The following is a 15,397-nucleotide window of genomic DNA, read 5'->3' as shown; positions in this document are numbered from 1 at the left end:
GCCATCATAAAACGTTACAATATTTCAACCCAACATGTGCTTTGAGACTAGTTAAAAAACTTCATATAATCAAGTAGAAGATGCTCTTCTGAATCAAAGCCATATCATCAGTAAATGTGTGCCAATGGAAATGAAGCTGACAATGTGTGAGGTTGCCATTTTATGATACATAATTAGTGCAGATTGGGAAAACTACCATCAGTACAATTCAGATACATGTTACTGTTTCATATAGAAAGTGCAATGTATGAGTAACTTTTTGTTGCTAAGGTGTTGCATGGCTTTTGAATGATAAGTGATTAGTCTTCACTTGATTTCTTGTCTTGAGTTTTGATTTGGACAAATTAGATTCATGTGTAAGTTGGTCTGGTAAAAAAAGAAAGAAGCAGATTGAGTTCTATGAAAACACTTTAAAAAGAATGCTCAGATTCAGAATGCTTGAAACACTTTTTAATACCCTAAGGTTTTAGTGTTGTTTCAAGAAGGGTACATAAAATAAAGGGAAATTTTCAGAAAAGGAAACACCAAAATGGGATCTCAGCATGTACATGTACTTCATGAAAAGAAATAACAACTGAAATGTAGGTGCACTAAACTTTTATTAAACAATGACACTGTTGTGTATATAGCTACTCTTGCTAAACTATAGCTATGTTGAATATTCCCATGTCCACATATGGATAGGCTTCGAAATCTGCCAGTTTGGTTTGGTCCTTGTAGTGCAGGGCTTTGAAGCAAATATCACAGAAAAAGCAGGGGCTCTCCTCTGCCAACTGGTCATCATATGTCACCCATCTGAAGAACAAGAACATAGGTGTGAGACCAAGATCAGCTACATTTTGACAAGTTAGAAAAAAAGTACAACATTTTACAATTGGTTTTACAATCTTATTGAATAACTTAATAAGGATTTGTTCCCAGTTTTATGAGCAAGGTTTGAAATACTGCTCTAAAGCCATGTTGCCCAGTGAGACAACTCACACATAGCTGACCATGGCCTCCCAACCTTCTCCATCCAAACCATGGTTAGTAGTGGTGAGGAAGATAACTGTGGTTGGGAGTTGGTTCTTAAAGGTTGCCTACTAGTCTTAAAAGTCGTTTGCCCCAGCTGTCTAGACAAAATTGAAGTTGGGAAAGTCATGTTTTGCTTGGATGTGATTTGATCAGAGGAGCGAACTTCAGCTTGAATAGGATGGATTCCAGGCTACTGCCAACTCAGCACCAACCTTGCTTGGGGAGTGGTTGGGAGCAAAGACATGGGAAGGTTCTGAATGTGTGACAGGGGCTTTAGACAGACAGACAGACCACTATGTTGTACTTACTTAGCTGTGAAGGTGGCGCAGACTCGACACATCTGCCTCCTGAAGCGGTACCTGTCCACCATCAGGGGGTACAGGCCTTCGTCTCGACAGTCATCCGCATGGAACATCCTGGAACAACAAGAGAACAACTTTGTACCTCTGACATGGACATGGTCGTTTCCTGGATTGTAGGTAATAATATAGGTCTCATTATCTCCAAGTCAAGAATGTCAGGAATCAGGAATTTGATGCCAAGCTTGTGACTAGCCTGAAAATTTTATCTGATGTAACTCTTACCTCTACTAAGGCAAGTATCCTTAGCTTTAGGAAAGATGATAAAATGGTGAGAAAGATCTGGATTTGGATGCAGGATATTACTAAGGCTACAAACTGTACATGTCTGTATCCAGCACCTGTTAGCTCTAAGCTCTACACCCTTCATTGCAGTAGCCTGGAATCCAGTCACGGTGTAGCGACCGTTGGAAGCGGACTAAAGCTAACAACGATGGATTCCAGGCTGAACATTTTAGGCACATATCATACAATTATTTTGTTTGTTTGTTTCATCCTTTGTTTATTCATGAGAAGCTCAAATCTACCTGCAATGCACTTTTCATAGAGGTCATGAGGTTAAAGGTAAGGGTCAGTCAAAAAGGGTCTAAAGATCTTCCCAGATATTGTAGTGGATACCATTTTTTCAACCCCTTCTCACCTAAGGTCCTTAAATATGATCATGTGTTCACAGTCCCCCTGGTGGCAGTACAGGTAAGGGTACCCCAGTCTGATGTGGAGGTCGTTGAACTTTACATCCTCCATGTTCTGGGTTGTGTATGAACCCTTTCCTTCATGTTTGTTCTGCTTCCATTCACGAACATTCCTAGACAGAAAAACAAGGTTTGTTTTTTGTATCAAGGTACATACATTCAACTCTCCAAGCAGAGGTTGGTGGAGACCGGGCTGAAGTTTCCACTTTTGTGTGCATAGCTTCTAACCAGCTGTAAGCTAATCAAAAAATTGCCTAAATGGTTTCTTTAGGTAAAGTCAAATTCTCTGGCAGACAGCTGATTAGAAGTCACGCCCACGAAAGTAGAAACAAACAACAAACAAAACAAACCTAACAACAACTATTCCACTTACACTGCCTACATTTCAGTCAAATAGCCTTGCTGTACCTACAGTTGTGTTGCCTTTGTTTGTTGTTATGGGATGAATATCAATACACATGATTGTAGTGAGAACTCATCCAAACGTACTTGCTAAGGTCTCTGTTGTCTTCATATCTCAGGTCATTGTAGAAGACATTCTCTATGAAGAAGTAGGCTGACTTGTAGATATCCTGTGAGAAGAAATGAAGTAGTTGGTAAAGTTGAAGCGACCAGTGTAAATGATAACACACTAATTACATCACCATTGCTAATTATACATCATGGGATAGCAGATAGCTTTTGGGGTTGCAAAAAAGAAGTGCTATAGGTTTGAGCACCTAGCAGCTTGTTTTGGAACTGCAGGGGTGTTTTTGTTAGAAACTTTGGAAGATAAAAGGAGAAAGGGTAAAGGGTTTTTGAAATCATTGGGGTGTAGGTAGCTAAGGTAGAGTTTCATATATGTAGATGCATTTTATGCAAATCAGAATCAAACCTTAGCCCTGATGTCAGGAACGTTGCAGGGGCGCTCACTGTATTCCCCAGCAATGGTATGGTCCGCTATACATGTGATGGCATCTCGCAGATCTGTAAGTTTCTGCAAAAGTTGACAATGGAAAAATTCTTCAGAAAAGACTATGGCCGACTGTTTGAAAATTAGGTGAGATTGATGAATACTATAGGTTTACAGCGCTTAATATATTTTGTGGTACGGTGTAAATCAGTATATCTAGTGTTTCTTTTATTATCTTTATCTTGCCCGTTCGCTCCATAACTTTCCTGCAAAAAGATGAGAAACAGCAAATTGAATTGGAAGAGATGGAAGGATAAAGCATCCCATACCTGATAACCTAGGACTCTGTACTCCTGAGCAAGCCTCATTCTTTTCTGAAACACAATGTAGGTTCACCATGTAAAACAACCTTGTTTACAGAGAGCATGGGGTTGATGGAAACAATGAGAGAGTGGCTGCTTGTCCATCAAATATTTGCTGCATTTTTATGTTTTATTTTGCATTTCTTTGTTTTGACAGAGGTGGGCGGGGCTATGGCATCAACATATTAGAATTGATCAGAAATGCAGTCATTGAAGTTAGACTGGGTCAGGCTTTTGCTATAGGATTTGCAGCTGTCTATCAATTTTTATACTGTCCCCAGTGCCTGGTATGAGGAATAAACAACAGTGGCAATGTGTGTGGAGTGAAGACATATGTATGTAATTTCTAGGGAAACTGAGTCTCTGGGTATCCACTTCTAAAGGAGGGCATCTAATTTCTTTCTTTTGTTAGTGTGGGGCATCCAAAAGACTAGCTAACAGCCTGTGTCAGTTTCACCTCACCCCTTTGTGCTTCTGTCTGTTCTTCTTGCTTGGGTGGAACACTGCGACCTGCAGGACGGCAGACTGGGGTTTGACCTCTCTCTCTGGGGGCGGCTTCACGTCCTGGTACGCATGCTCCTATTGGACAACGGGAAGAAACACCTCATTAAGGGACTGTATTAGCTACCTGGGGAGGGCCAAGGGCAATATTTTTTTGCCAAGGGGAAGCCTTTTTTTCTTTCAATCATTAATGGAAGGCTATAGTAGCCTGGCATCCAGCATTGTTAGCTTTGGTCTGCTTCCAATGATCGCTAACAAGACTGGATCCCAGGTTAGGGCCATGGAAAAGTTAACTAACTACTAGTAGTTAACTAACTAACCTGGTTCCAGGACAACACTGTGAACTTGCAGTTTTTGTTGATGTTGGGTTTGGAGTCTAGGTATCTCTTTCTTAACCTGTGGAAAAAAGTTACAAAAATTATTGCACTGTGCATTTGCACATATACGAACTGTAACATTATAAATTTAAGAAGGTAGTAAATCAAAGTTTCAGCAATTCTTGATTTATTTTGGCACAAAAGACACTAAGGCCTCATGTTAGCAGATATCTGCCCCAGTTGATGGCATGCCTCCATTATATTATAGACAGCAATAGTAGTACTACTTTAAATTGAGTTATGTTCATGGGGACCTAATTTTGTGGTAGGAGTGGAAATGTTTTCTACGTTATTGATAATCATTTGCCTGATTATGTACATTTCACAAATTTGTTTTGAAGGTTGATTCTGATTATTTCTGCCATTTCTTGTAAGTTGTTGAATAAATGAGTGAAAAAATAGATTAATAAGTGAATGCAAAGGATTCTCTTAACTTTGAAAAACCAAACCTTTGGGAGGATACGAGAATGGAGCCCAGTAACATCACAACTATGAGGAACTGTCAATTGGTATGACATCTTCTTGTCTTACCCCAGAGTGACCAACTCTGTCCCCGTTGGTACCTCTGCTGCATCTCTGTGAACGTCCTCTAGGGGGCACTGCAGCAAAAGTACAGCACTTTTAGCCAGGAAAAGACATCATCTATGTAGCTGAACCACATGCATGAATGCAAATTATGGAATGAAGGATTATAATGTCAACATTAAAAACATGCAACTGAAAAATTATAATTGAAAAGTGGACAATTAAATCATGTATTAAAGTCGGACGTTTCAAAAATATCATATACTGATTTAAGGATAGTATAAAGTGACAAGCGTTGACAAACCTCACCTTCAGTGTCTCCATGCTGTAAGTTGAAGAAAAAAAAAACACTATCAATTTGAGAGGATAAGTATATGACTAACGTGCTTCTAAACCCCCTGGAAGATACATTTAAACCTGTTCATAGTTAGTTTACAATATATGCCAAAAAGCAAACTATTCTACTTGTTGATGATGAACAGTAAACGTTCATACTCATGTAGTCTGACTAGAGTAAAAAAAAATGTGCGCGTTCGGAGAACGCTCTAACGCGCATGGCCGTAAATGGAAACAAACAAAAACGTTCTATGGCAACACTTACGTCACGGCAACACTACACATTCCTACACATATGCTGGCAAAAGTACCAGGGTCACGGGTTCCTTAGTAATCACTCGGCGTCCAGCACCGAAGGTGCCTTCATCGCTAGACTTCCAGTGATGAAGTTTTGTCATCTGTGGGCGTCCAGCAATGACGCGACTTCGTTACTGGAAATCCCTGAATTATCACTGGAAACCGAGAGATGAGAGTACCGACGGAGCTGGAAAACCATTGACAAATATTCCGTTGTGGCAAACCTGATCTGGTGACGATAGATTCCGCACCGTAATTGTAAACCGAGCCAGCTAATCCGATCTGCAGTTGGTTCTCTGCAGTTTACGCTAACGTACGCGTCAATTTACGTAACGTTACACTTACGAAAAAAGGCCAAAATACAAATTCAAGTGACGGTCGATCACATTACTAACCAAATTAGATTTTACGTTCTGGCTTTCCGAAGACGCTAGTAGCTGCGATATCATATGTGGTACAAATGTACTACAAACTGTCAAACTAGTGAATAAAATATATCCAGATATAACGTTAGATGCTTGAATAAATAATTGTTCGTGTTACACAAAAGTACATAACACTGACAAATCAATCATTAAAAAATCATACGATATAAAGGTTCCCGGCGCTGTCTTACTGTAGTACGCTGTAGCGGTATCGACTAAGGCTCTGCCAGACTAACTACGCCAGGGTTTCACTTGCAGGTTCCGTTCAAACGGGCGAAATGTGATCTTCACTGTGAACTGACTCTACTGGCTGATTACTAGTATTCCCTTTTCTGCCGAATTCTACGATTCATACACCGGTAAGAGGGCTTGGTGGACGCTAGTATCGACTCAAAATGCACTCAAAATATTGTCTAATAGTTAGCACTGGAACATTCCAGTGATAATAGGACGTGATTACTGGAAGGCCACTAACGAAATAATGTCATCACTCGGCTTCCAGCACTAGAGAGTCACTCATCACTGGTAAATCCAGCGCGGAACCCGTGACCGCGGGACTTTCGTTACTGGTTATCTAGTGACGAGTAACCTCAGTACTGGGTAACCAGTGATGAATGACCTTTGAACCAGTTTACTTGTCTGGCACCCGAGTGACAAGCGGAGATTGTCACTAGAAGCCGAGTGATGAGCGGAGTTCATTTCTGGAACCCGAGCACCGAGGCAAGATTCAGTGCTGGAATTCCAGCACCGAGGGGGCTTCATTACTGGAATAAAGCCGTTCGTCACTGGATTTCTAGTGATGAACTTTCTTTGGTGCTGGACGTCCAGCAACGACGTCATTTTGTTCACGCGTTCATTACTCGGCGCCCAGTGAGGCACCCGTGACCCGGGTACCTTTGCCATATGCTGTTTGGCTTCATATCATTTACTGTACTCATAACGATAGTTGTAACAAAAGAAGAAATTATTCACAAAGTGACAAATGATCCTATGCGCCCCCCTCCCCCTTAAAACACTTACCTACAAACCGACTTGAGCTCGTCTACAGTTTCTATCGACACACCCATGGCCGCTGCATAAGTGACGGACTTCAGAATGTCCCTTTTACTGTACAGGTCACTGACATCTAAGGTCTTAACTGCTTCGTCAACAAAACCTTGCACGTGGACCTGCGGAGAAAACGTTTCGGACGATGCTACCTCCATGTTGATGTAATAACGCCACCTTGCGGATGCACTGCAGCTGCCTGTCGATATGAAATGCTGGCCAAAATCTGCAAGCAAGGACTGACAGAATGAATAGCAAGACCTTTAATAGCCATTAGATATCTCAACCTTCCCAAGATTACAAGAAAAATCAAGGTACAATTTTTTGTACACTTACAATAATGCGAAGAAATTTTTGTCACTAAAGAATATGATAACAGCCTTTCTTGCTCCTCCAGTGTTGAAGAATTTGTTGTGCTATAGCGTGTTACATGAAATAAGTCTACATATTACTGTCCTCAAGGATTGTGGACAATGACCACCCCTGATGAAGGTATTAAGGTACAGAATAAATATGACTAACTGTTATGAGAACTTATGACAGTCAAATCTGTTACTTATCATAGATAGACTAACAAAGCAATTGGAAGTGGACTTCGCAAACAACATAACGAACGTGTTACAACTGCGTGGAAAAGTTCCTAAAAGGAGGAAATCTGTTTTTTTAAAGACATTAGCTAATTTATCAAGCCTGATGTCATAGAAATATTGAGGAATTAAACTGATACGACTAAAATATTGCAGCTTGAGTAGCTTTCGGGTGGCATCCACCACTCCTTCATCAGCTCTGAGTTGGGTTGTCACGTGACCTACGAGAGGTCACTAGGTCACGTGACACGAGAGTATTGTAGATGGGGCGGAGACGGTGGCGGCCTTGGTCGCGGTTCAAAGATGTCCACTGCCCCACAGATTTGTCCTTCCTCCCCAATTTTAGCTGTACAACAGTGGTGGCTGTGGCCTGCAGCCGGGTGGGGAGATTTGGGGACGATTCTCACCACAGCACAGGCTAGTAGTGGCACCTGACTGTGGAACAGGCTTCCTGCCAATGGACATTCTGAGAGCAAAGTTTTTAAAAAACATGGTCGCAGACACAAGGAACATTTCCTGAAAATAATATTAACTTTTGTTCCTGTCGTAATGCATACGGTACTTTAAATTTGAATGATCAATTTGATCATTGCTGTTGCTGATCAATGTGGTCAGTGTTCTGAAGCATTTTCATATACATTTGTGGTATTCAACACAAATTTTGTGGAGTGAAAAAATTACAAAATACAATTATGGAGTGTCAGCAAAAATCGTTGTGTGATCTGGTACGGTTGATAGTAGTTTGTTTCACAACAAATTTCTTTGATGGACATTTTACTTAGTTTAGTAATCTTGAAATTTGTATTTACATGTAGTTAAACAAGTTATACTAACGTTAAATAATGCAGCAGCATTGTTGATGGTTAATTTCTGTTACAACTATGGGTAGGTTGAAATAATCATCCAAGAAAAAAATGGTTCACCAAATGTTTATTTCTATCAAGATACAAGAAACATTCCTCTACCAAAATCTAAAAGGCACAAACATGTACAAACTTTGGGCTCAGCTTAGTTGTCTATTATTGGATGTATCAAGTATGACACAGAAGTCATAGAACTCAAAATGTGAATTATGTGGCAGTGTTTGCAGTAGCTATAGCACTGTTACCACTATTATTGAGTACCTAACATGTCAGCAGACTTTTACAGCACATTGCAGTAATATCCCAATCGGCTAATACAGTGAAGATCCCACAATTGATAATGCTTGAGCAGCACAGTTTATTCTTGACTGAACCAAAGCATGTGGGTTAGTTTATTCTATCGTTCAGCCTACCCAAGGACTTTCAATGGTCTGGGACATCAGATATAGTACGCTTGGTCTCATATGTCATACCATACTTAAATGTGGCACTGGTAGCATGTTCTAGTCTTAAGTGCTTTTGATCATTGTTCTGACTTTTCCTCTCCATACGTAACACATGTATATCTTCACTTCTATACACAGCATGTAGAGAGTCTTGAGGCACTTCCTCGACAGTGAAGTCTTTCGTAATTGCTTCGAAGAACCTCTGTTGCAGCCGTGGCTTCTTCTTCTGCTTGTGTCCCATTGCACGTTCTTCGTAAGACCACAGCACCACAGTGTGGTTTCCCGCTAAGGCTGAAATGGTCTCTATGAGAGGCTGTAGTGACTCCTCGTAGTAGATGCAGTCTGAGAATATGATGTAGTCAGGGTGTGGGAGGAATGGTGTGATGTCCTCTCCCCACTTCAATGTGCTGGCCTTGACTGAACCTTGGATTCTCTCAGCGTTCTCCTTGATGTTGAGTTCCATGAGGGGGACGAACTGTTGCAGGTCGGTAATACGTACATCTGCACCTAGTATTCCTGCCATGATTCCCACAATTCCAGTTCCCGCTCCCAGTTCAACAACAGTCTTGTTCTGAAGTGTGACATCGCAGAGCTTTGAAGTCGCTGGTTGTTGGCTATTATTGGCTGACTTTCCAGCAGCAAGCTCGAGAAACTTGGCCAGGACGAGGGCTGCATCCCAAACTACACATCCCACGTCTCCTATTTCACATTGTTGGACTTTGAGGACACTTTCATCCTCTAATTTAACCTCTCTGCAGAACAGTTTGCCCAGTGAAGCTGCCATTTTTGGAACAATGGACTTTTGAAATATTATAGGGGTGTAGATACTTGGTTATAGATATTAATTTTATTGAATCGGGCATCAATTTTAATTACTAGTAATAAACATAGAAATACATCAAAATTTAGACAAGGCTGTGTTTTTCATAACTTAGCACTGTCCACAAAAAGGGAAAAGAGCAAAAGTCACCACATTTTTCTCCCCATTTCTACTGTGGACTGATCTAAAAATCTCCCATCATGCCTCAGTCATCCTGCCGCATTCAGATTTCATCATGGCGGACTGGGGTAAGTCTGAGTTTCGGTACCTGAAATATTCGCTCTATTTTGGTGAAATTACTTAGATTTCCTCATCAGAACTTGATCAGAACGTTAACGGAGAACTGTTTGATCTTCAGACGCAGAAGACTTCGAACCTGCCAGCCCCGTTGTCGGCGCGGGGACGGACAAATGGGAGGGTGAAGACGAGGACGACGATGTGAAGGTATGGCGCCAAGTCCGCACATGTGGGTCCACTGTACTGTACTCGCAGAATTTTCACACTAACATAACTGACTTCCAGCCTTCGATCCTATAAAATTTTAGTTTAACATTGAGGGATTGAAAAAATGATAATGTATGTTACGGCTTGATACAAGATCTAGCATCCCAGACCAAAGAAACTAGCCAACATATGGAGAATTTTTATTGTATTACTGTTACGCCGGCAAGATGACTTGATGTTTGATGACTTGTTAGATGTTGTGAGTCATCGTCCCGGGAGTCAGGGAAAAATTGAAAATTGCAAATATTATGTTCTAGGATTGATCGTTGTAAATCTCAAATATTTCAGATGGTGTTCTGAAATATTTTCTATGCTACCACCAGAATCAAAATTATGATGATGCCATGGTGTGTGCATCTATTTTCGCAATGGTTTTATTTCATTGTAGAAGAGAAAATGAGGTTTCTGTAGTAGTTTAGATTCGCTGTTGAAATAATTACGTAGTGCAGTAGTAATATATAGGAAACGCATTTCCATGGTATCATAAATTCGCGGTGGAGAGGTCACCGAAAAATAAATGAAAATAAAACCACAGCAAAAGTTTCACTATTTACAGTAACAGGTTCATGATTTAGCAAAGATGTAACGTTAAGTATTTATATTGTGATGTATTCATCACAGGACAACTGGGATGATGATGACGAAAGTGAGGAAAAGAAAGATCAAGCTGAAAAAGGTATGTTTGAATATAGTCTTCAAGTTTAGCCAGATTTTGTATTAGTTCATTTGTTTACTACTTGTACATGATCTTACTGTATACAGTATGCAGATTTTAGAATTGTAATGAAAGACTGGATAAGAAGAAATTGTAGTCGTTATGTATTGATTAAATACTTTTGGGTGATTAAGCTAAAGTGAAACCAGGCATATTGTCAAAGACTCAAACATAATTTGTTGAAGATCTTTAGATACAGGATGTGTTGAAGATGCATAAAGTCTGATGAATCGGTTTCTTGTTTCAGTCACAGCTGTTCAAAAGAAGAAGAAAAGGACCATGGCAGAAATTGTAAGAGAGAAGGAAGAAAGGAAGAAGAGAGAAATAGAAGAAAGAAAAGCCAGAGAAGAAGCTGTAAGTATGTCTTGTGTAATGAACAATATTGTTATACCGAACCACCATGCCTTATTTATATTTTATTTCCATGAAATAACTTAATAAGGAGTTGTTTCCTTGATAAGCGAAAAAATGTGTTGATGTAGTTTGAGGAAAATTTATCCTGCACAGTAAAAAACTATCCTGCAAAGTAAAAAACTATTCTTCAAATAAGAAAAAGCTGTCTTTTCATGACGACATCAGGTGATGTGCGAAAGGACAAGATCAAAAACAACTGAATCCAGTGAAAAAAGCAGGACTTCAGGCATGTTTGTATATTGACATAGTGAATACACCAATTTCATAGGTTCCTGAAGAGACCAAGACATTTGTATAGCTGTCATTTTTCCACCTCCTTTTTTTTTTACCTTTCCAGGCGCAGAAGGAAATGACACCAGAAGAGCTAGCAGCAGACAAGTTGAGACGACAGAAACTTGCAGAAGAGGGAGATTTAGAGCTAGCAAAGGACATGTTTGGTATGTAACAACAGTAGATTGTGTTGTAAATGTCCTTACTTCATCTCATTCCAATGTTAGCAAATGCACTGCCTTCAATTTTCTAAAAGAGCAGTTTGATTTACTGTTCATAAATGTGGATGCAATATGGCAGAGTTGTATTGTAAATAAGCTATTGTATGTAGGTAGGTAGGTAGTTTTTATTGTTAAGTTTTGGTAGGCAAGAAATAGATCATTAGATAAGTTAAAGTACTATCTCCTACACGTGTGTACAAGGCACAGATGAGGCCAATACTTAGTGGGACGTCATTGCAGTCTTTAAACTAATCATTTTGTATCATAGGAAAGATGCTAGCACAGTTTTTGGGGTTTATTTTCTTGTTGCAGTTGTAGATCTAGTTGGCTGTAATTATTTTGATACTTGGTATTTATTTGAAGTGTGATGTAGGAAGTATTTTTTTTCACATTTGTACATTCTAAAATTGTATAGCATTATGAATTTTGGATGAGCTCCATTGATATATGAGAAAGTTGCTAGAAGTACCGGTAATAAAAACTTGGTCAAAATTTGCACCTGTCATTATTTTAGAAGAAATGGTAGTGAGGACAGTTAGGAAAATACTAGTGCACAAGCATGCTACACTGTCTTTGCATAAAACTCGCAAAGAAAACAAAGCAAACTTATTCAGGTAAAAATGCACCGTCTGCATGAATTTATAATGTATCTTAAAGCCTGTTAGGTGGCTATGCCAGCTAGAACAAGCATTCTTCCAGCGTTTCCCAGAAGTACCTTCTCAGTGGTCTGATACAGATAATTCTAAAAACAAATTCCGTCTTTTTTATACTTTAAGCCATGTCGATTTTGGTAAAAACATCTGGAATAACTTAATTCTGGTTTTATAACAATCGGGTTGGTGCTAGACTGTACATGTATCCAAGGGGATACTTCAAATGTCTAATTGACAATTTTAACAGCAGTGTAAGGTGTATGCTAGTGGATATGAAAGTCTTACGTAAGTATGCAAGTGGGGAGTTTGACTGAGATCTGTACAAAGACTCTAATTCAATACCAGTAACATGATTGTGGCTAAATCATTAACAGTAGCCACTCATAGCTGAAATGGTAAGCGATAACAATGTCTTAGGTAAAATTGCCCAAAATATTCAGAAGCTTTTTCTGCCTTATTACTTTTAACACAAATTCTATTAGCCAGGATCTCCCTCCTTAACACATCATTGTTTTTTGCTGTCTGCCTGGACTAAATCAACTCCAAAAAACCCCTTAGCCTGGATTTTCTAGCTCTTAGGAAAAGAAAGGAAAATAAGGATGTCTCACAAGCAATACTTGTGTTCACACTGACAGGAGTGGCCAGTGAAACAGGTGGGAAGATCGACAGAATGAACCCTCAGACGAGAGAAGACTTTGAGGAGTTCCAGAAAGCCCTGGTGGAGAAAGTGAGCCAGTACCAGGGATCCATTCACTTCGTCAACTTTCTGGAGGAATTATTTAGGGACTGCTGTTTAGGATGTGAGTTTTTACACTTTATCGGAGTCCTGTCTTTGTTTTATGCACTTCATACAATCCTGTGAGTGCACAAATGTTGTAAGTCAACTGCTATCCCCATTGTTATGATTTTATGTATTCACAATTTCACATACTCCTTCATCCTCATTACCTTTGCCAAGAACGTTCTGTTTTCGGTGCCGTCTGTGTGTGGATAGCATAACTCGAGAAGTTGTGGATTCTTGATCTATGGATTCTTATGATATTTGGTAGGTGGGTAGGGATTGGGAAAACAAAGGTCAAGTTCAACAATGGGCCCCACAGCAGCTTTCTAATGTACTGCAGTGGAACTTCCTGTTTTGATATCTGGTGTTCTGGACCTGCTATGGTCTTGAGTTTTGTGTTGTAGATAGCTGTTGTTTCAAATGACATGGAGATAGTTCAAGCCTATGTATGGTGGATACTACAAATTGATCTATTGAACATTGCTGCCTTCCCCTAAACAAAGAATGTAACAACTACAACCTTGTCTGTACCGTTTCAGTGGAGGCTGAGGATGTCAGGAGGTTAGGATCTACCCTTACTGTTCTCTCCAATGAGAAGGCAAAAGCTGCAAAGGTATGCTAATCTTTACCGCTATTTACCTTTTAACTTCTTAATTTATTAGAACATATTTCTTGGTATTATATTCCAGTATGTAAAAGGCCCTTATTTCATTAATATTTTAAATGCCATCCCATGTGATTCAAATTTTCTAAAGAGGAGACAATGGATAAGAATCAGGATGGAAATGAGCCAAACATCAAACCACTAAGTCTTCTTCAACTAATGCTTGCAAATATCTGTTTTCTACCTTTAGGCAGCAAAAGGAGGGAAAAAGGGAAAGAAAGCAGCATCAAGCCTGAAGGCAGTTAAGAAGGTGGACCTGGAAGACTACAGCACTTACGGAGATGAATATGATGACTTTATGTAGCCCCACGCCCATTTATAGCTAGGGAATGAGAGTTAGGGATAGTAATGGAGTTATGAAGGACTAATGCAAATGAATATTTTCTGATATGAGACTAGAAGGCTGCTCCCTGCTGTAGAGACAAAAATAATGAGGAAATTTCTCACTTTTCATATTTCAAGATTTTGTGTCTTCCAATCTGTTAACATTTTACCCAGACATCTATTTCTGATAACAATTTGCAAAGCTACTGTATAAATTTTATGTGCTTAGTTATGATTGTTGTCAAAGGGGAGAGAGGCCTAGCGAATGTTTAGTACCATTAAGTAGCTTTACAACTGTTACAATATTCGACAGATGAAATTACAATAATGTTATGCCTCTGTGATGTTGGAGCTGTTGTTGCTCGTCTTTGTTATGCTGAAATTAAAAACTGTCTGATGATTTATGCTTCAAGTAGAATAATCCAAAGGGTTCGTTTTTTAACAGACAAAATTAAGACTGGAGGCAAATTCAGGAGTTAACGTGGTTCGTGTGGTATAGTCAGTTCATTTTTAGGCAAAGATATCTGGATTTCGGGTAATGAAAGATAGCTGAGAATTACAGTAAGCCCTTGCAGTTTTCTCTTGACTACATCTGTTATTCTAGCCTCTATTTGTCCACAATAATTGTCCTAATTCTTGGCAGCATATTGTCAATGCAGGGTGCAGTCTTCAGGGTAGGATAGTGTGGTGAAAATTTGATAACTTGTAAGGTATCGGCCATGGGGCCTTTCTTGTACTTGATCGCTCTGACAAAAAAATTCCACCGCTCCTGAGGTGTAGCCAAAAAAGCTAAGTTATGCTCAACATTCACTATGCAGTCCATACTTGACTCTAAGAGGTGTTACAACCTAACCTAATCTTTGCAATCAAACCTAATAAAACTAGTCAACTCTTGATATTTCATTCATGACATACAAGTAGATATAGACTTGTCAAAAGTGTATTGAGGAAAAAGATGGACAATGTTCGGGAAGCTGTCTATAATTTTATCCTTTTCCCTGCTGGGTAACCATGAAACCAATTCAAAGTTAGTGCCACAACTACTCTAGTAATGATATAGCTGCTTTATGATCAAATTCCATGGACAGACTGTACAAGTAGCCACATCTAGATCATTATTTTAACAATCTTTGAGAAAAGGGAAGAAATTCTAGGCAATGCCAGACTTGCTTGTGTTCTACACCCTGCACAAGGAACACTAGAAAATTAAAGGATGTTGCTTTTTGTAAAATTTAATAGGGAATGCTTTGTATGACTGTCCGCATACTAGTGTACAACAAGCCTATGTGCCACGAGTCTACGAGTGTT

The 15,397-nt window shown here is 39.5% G+C and overlaps 3 protein-coding genes across 3 annotated transcripts; 1 reads left to right on the top strand and 2 right to left on the bottom strand.

The window, feature by feature from the left end:
* Positions 1-580: 580 nt before the first annotated feature.
* Positions 581-6,985, bottom strand: LOC136428285 (snRNA-activating protein complex subunit 3-like). The gene is made up of 11 exons (XM_066417679.1): positions 6,801-6,985; positions 5,032-5,047; positions 4,729-4,796; positions 4,141-4,216; positions 3,782-3,898; positions 3,287-3,331; positions 2,940-3,041; positions 2,555-2,637; positions 2,014-2,178; positions 1,323-1,430; positions 581-795 (listed from the first exon to the last, which is right to left on the bottom strand). The coding sequence occupies exons 1-11, from the start codon at positions 6,983-6,985 to the stop codon at positions 639-641; spliced, it is 1,122 nt and encodes a 373-aa protein (XP_066273776.1). The 3' UTR covers positions 581-638.
* A 1,342-nt stretch (positions 6,986-8,327) lies between these two features.
* Positions 8,328-9,537, bottom strand: LOC136428286 (protein N-lysine methyltransferase METTL21D-like). The gene has a single exon (XM_066417680.1). The coding sequence runs from the start codon at positions 9,505-9,507 to the stop codon at positions 8,701-8,703; it is 807 nt and encodes a 268-aa protein (XP_066273777.1). The 5' UTR covers positions 9,508-9,537; the 3' UTR covers positions 8,328-8,700.
* Positions 9,538-9,674: 137 nt separating this feature from the next.
* On the top strand, positions 9,675-14,985 carry LOC136428287 (eukaryotic translation initiation factor 3 subunit J-like). Its single transcript, XM_066417681.1, has 8 exons — positions 9,675-9,791; positions 9,902-9,987; positions 10,669-10,723; positions 11,010-11,116; positions 11,514-11,613; positions 12,956-13,120; positions 13,641-13,714; positions 13,956-14,985. Exons 1-8 carry the CDS (start codon positions 9,779-9,781, stop codon positions 14,067-14,069), a joined length of 714 nt encoding a protein of 237 aa, XP_066273778.1. The 5' UTR covers positions 9,675-9,778; the 3' UTR covers positions 14,070-14,985.
* Positions 14,986-15,397: the final 412 nt, after the last annotated feature.

The sequence above is a fragment of the Branchiostoma lanceolatum genome, chromosome 2 (assembly GCF_035083965.1).
Source record: "Branchiostoma lanceolatum isolate klBraLanc5 chromosome 2, klBraLanc5.hap2, whole genome shotgun sequence".
NCBI lineage: Eukaryota > Metazoa > Chordata > Leptocardii > Amphioxiformes > Branchiostomatidae > Branchiostoma > Branchiostoma lanceolatum.
The sequence above is the reverse complement of the archived record's forward strand: the minus strand, read 5'-3'. Positions and strand labels throughout refer to the sequence as shown.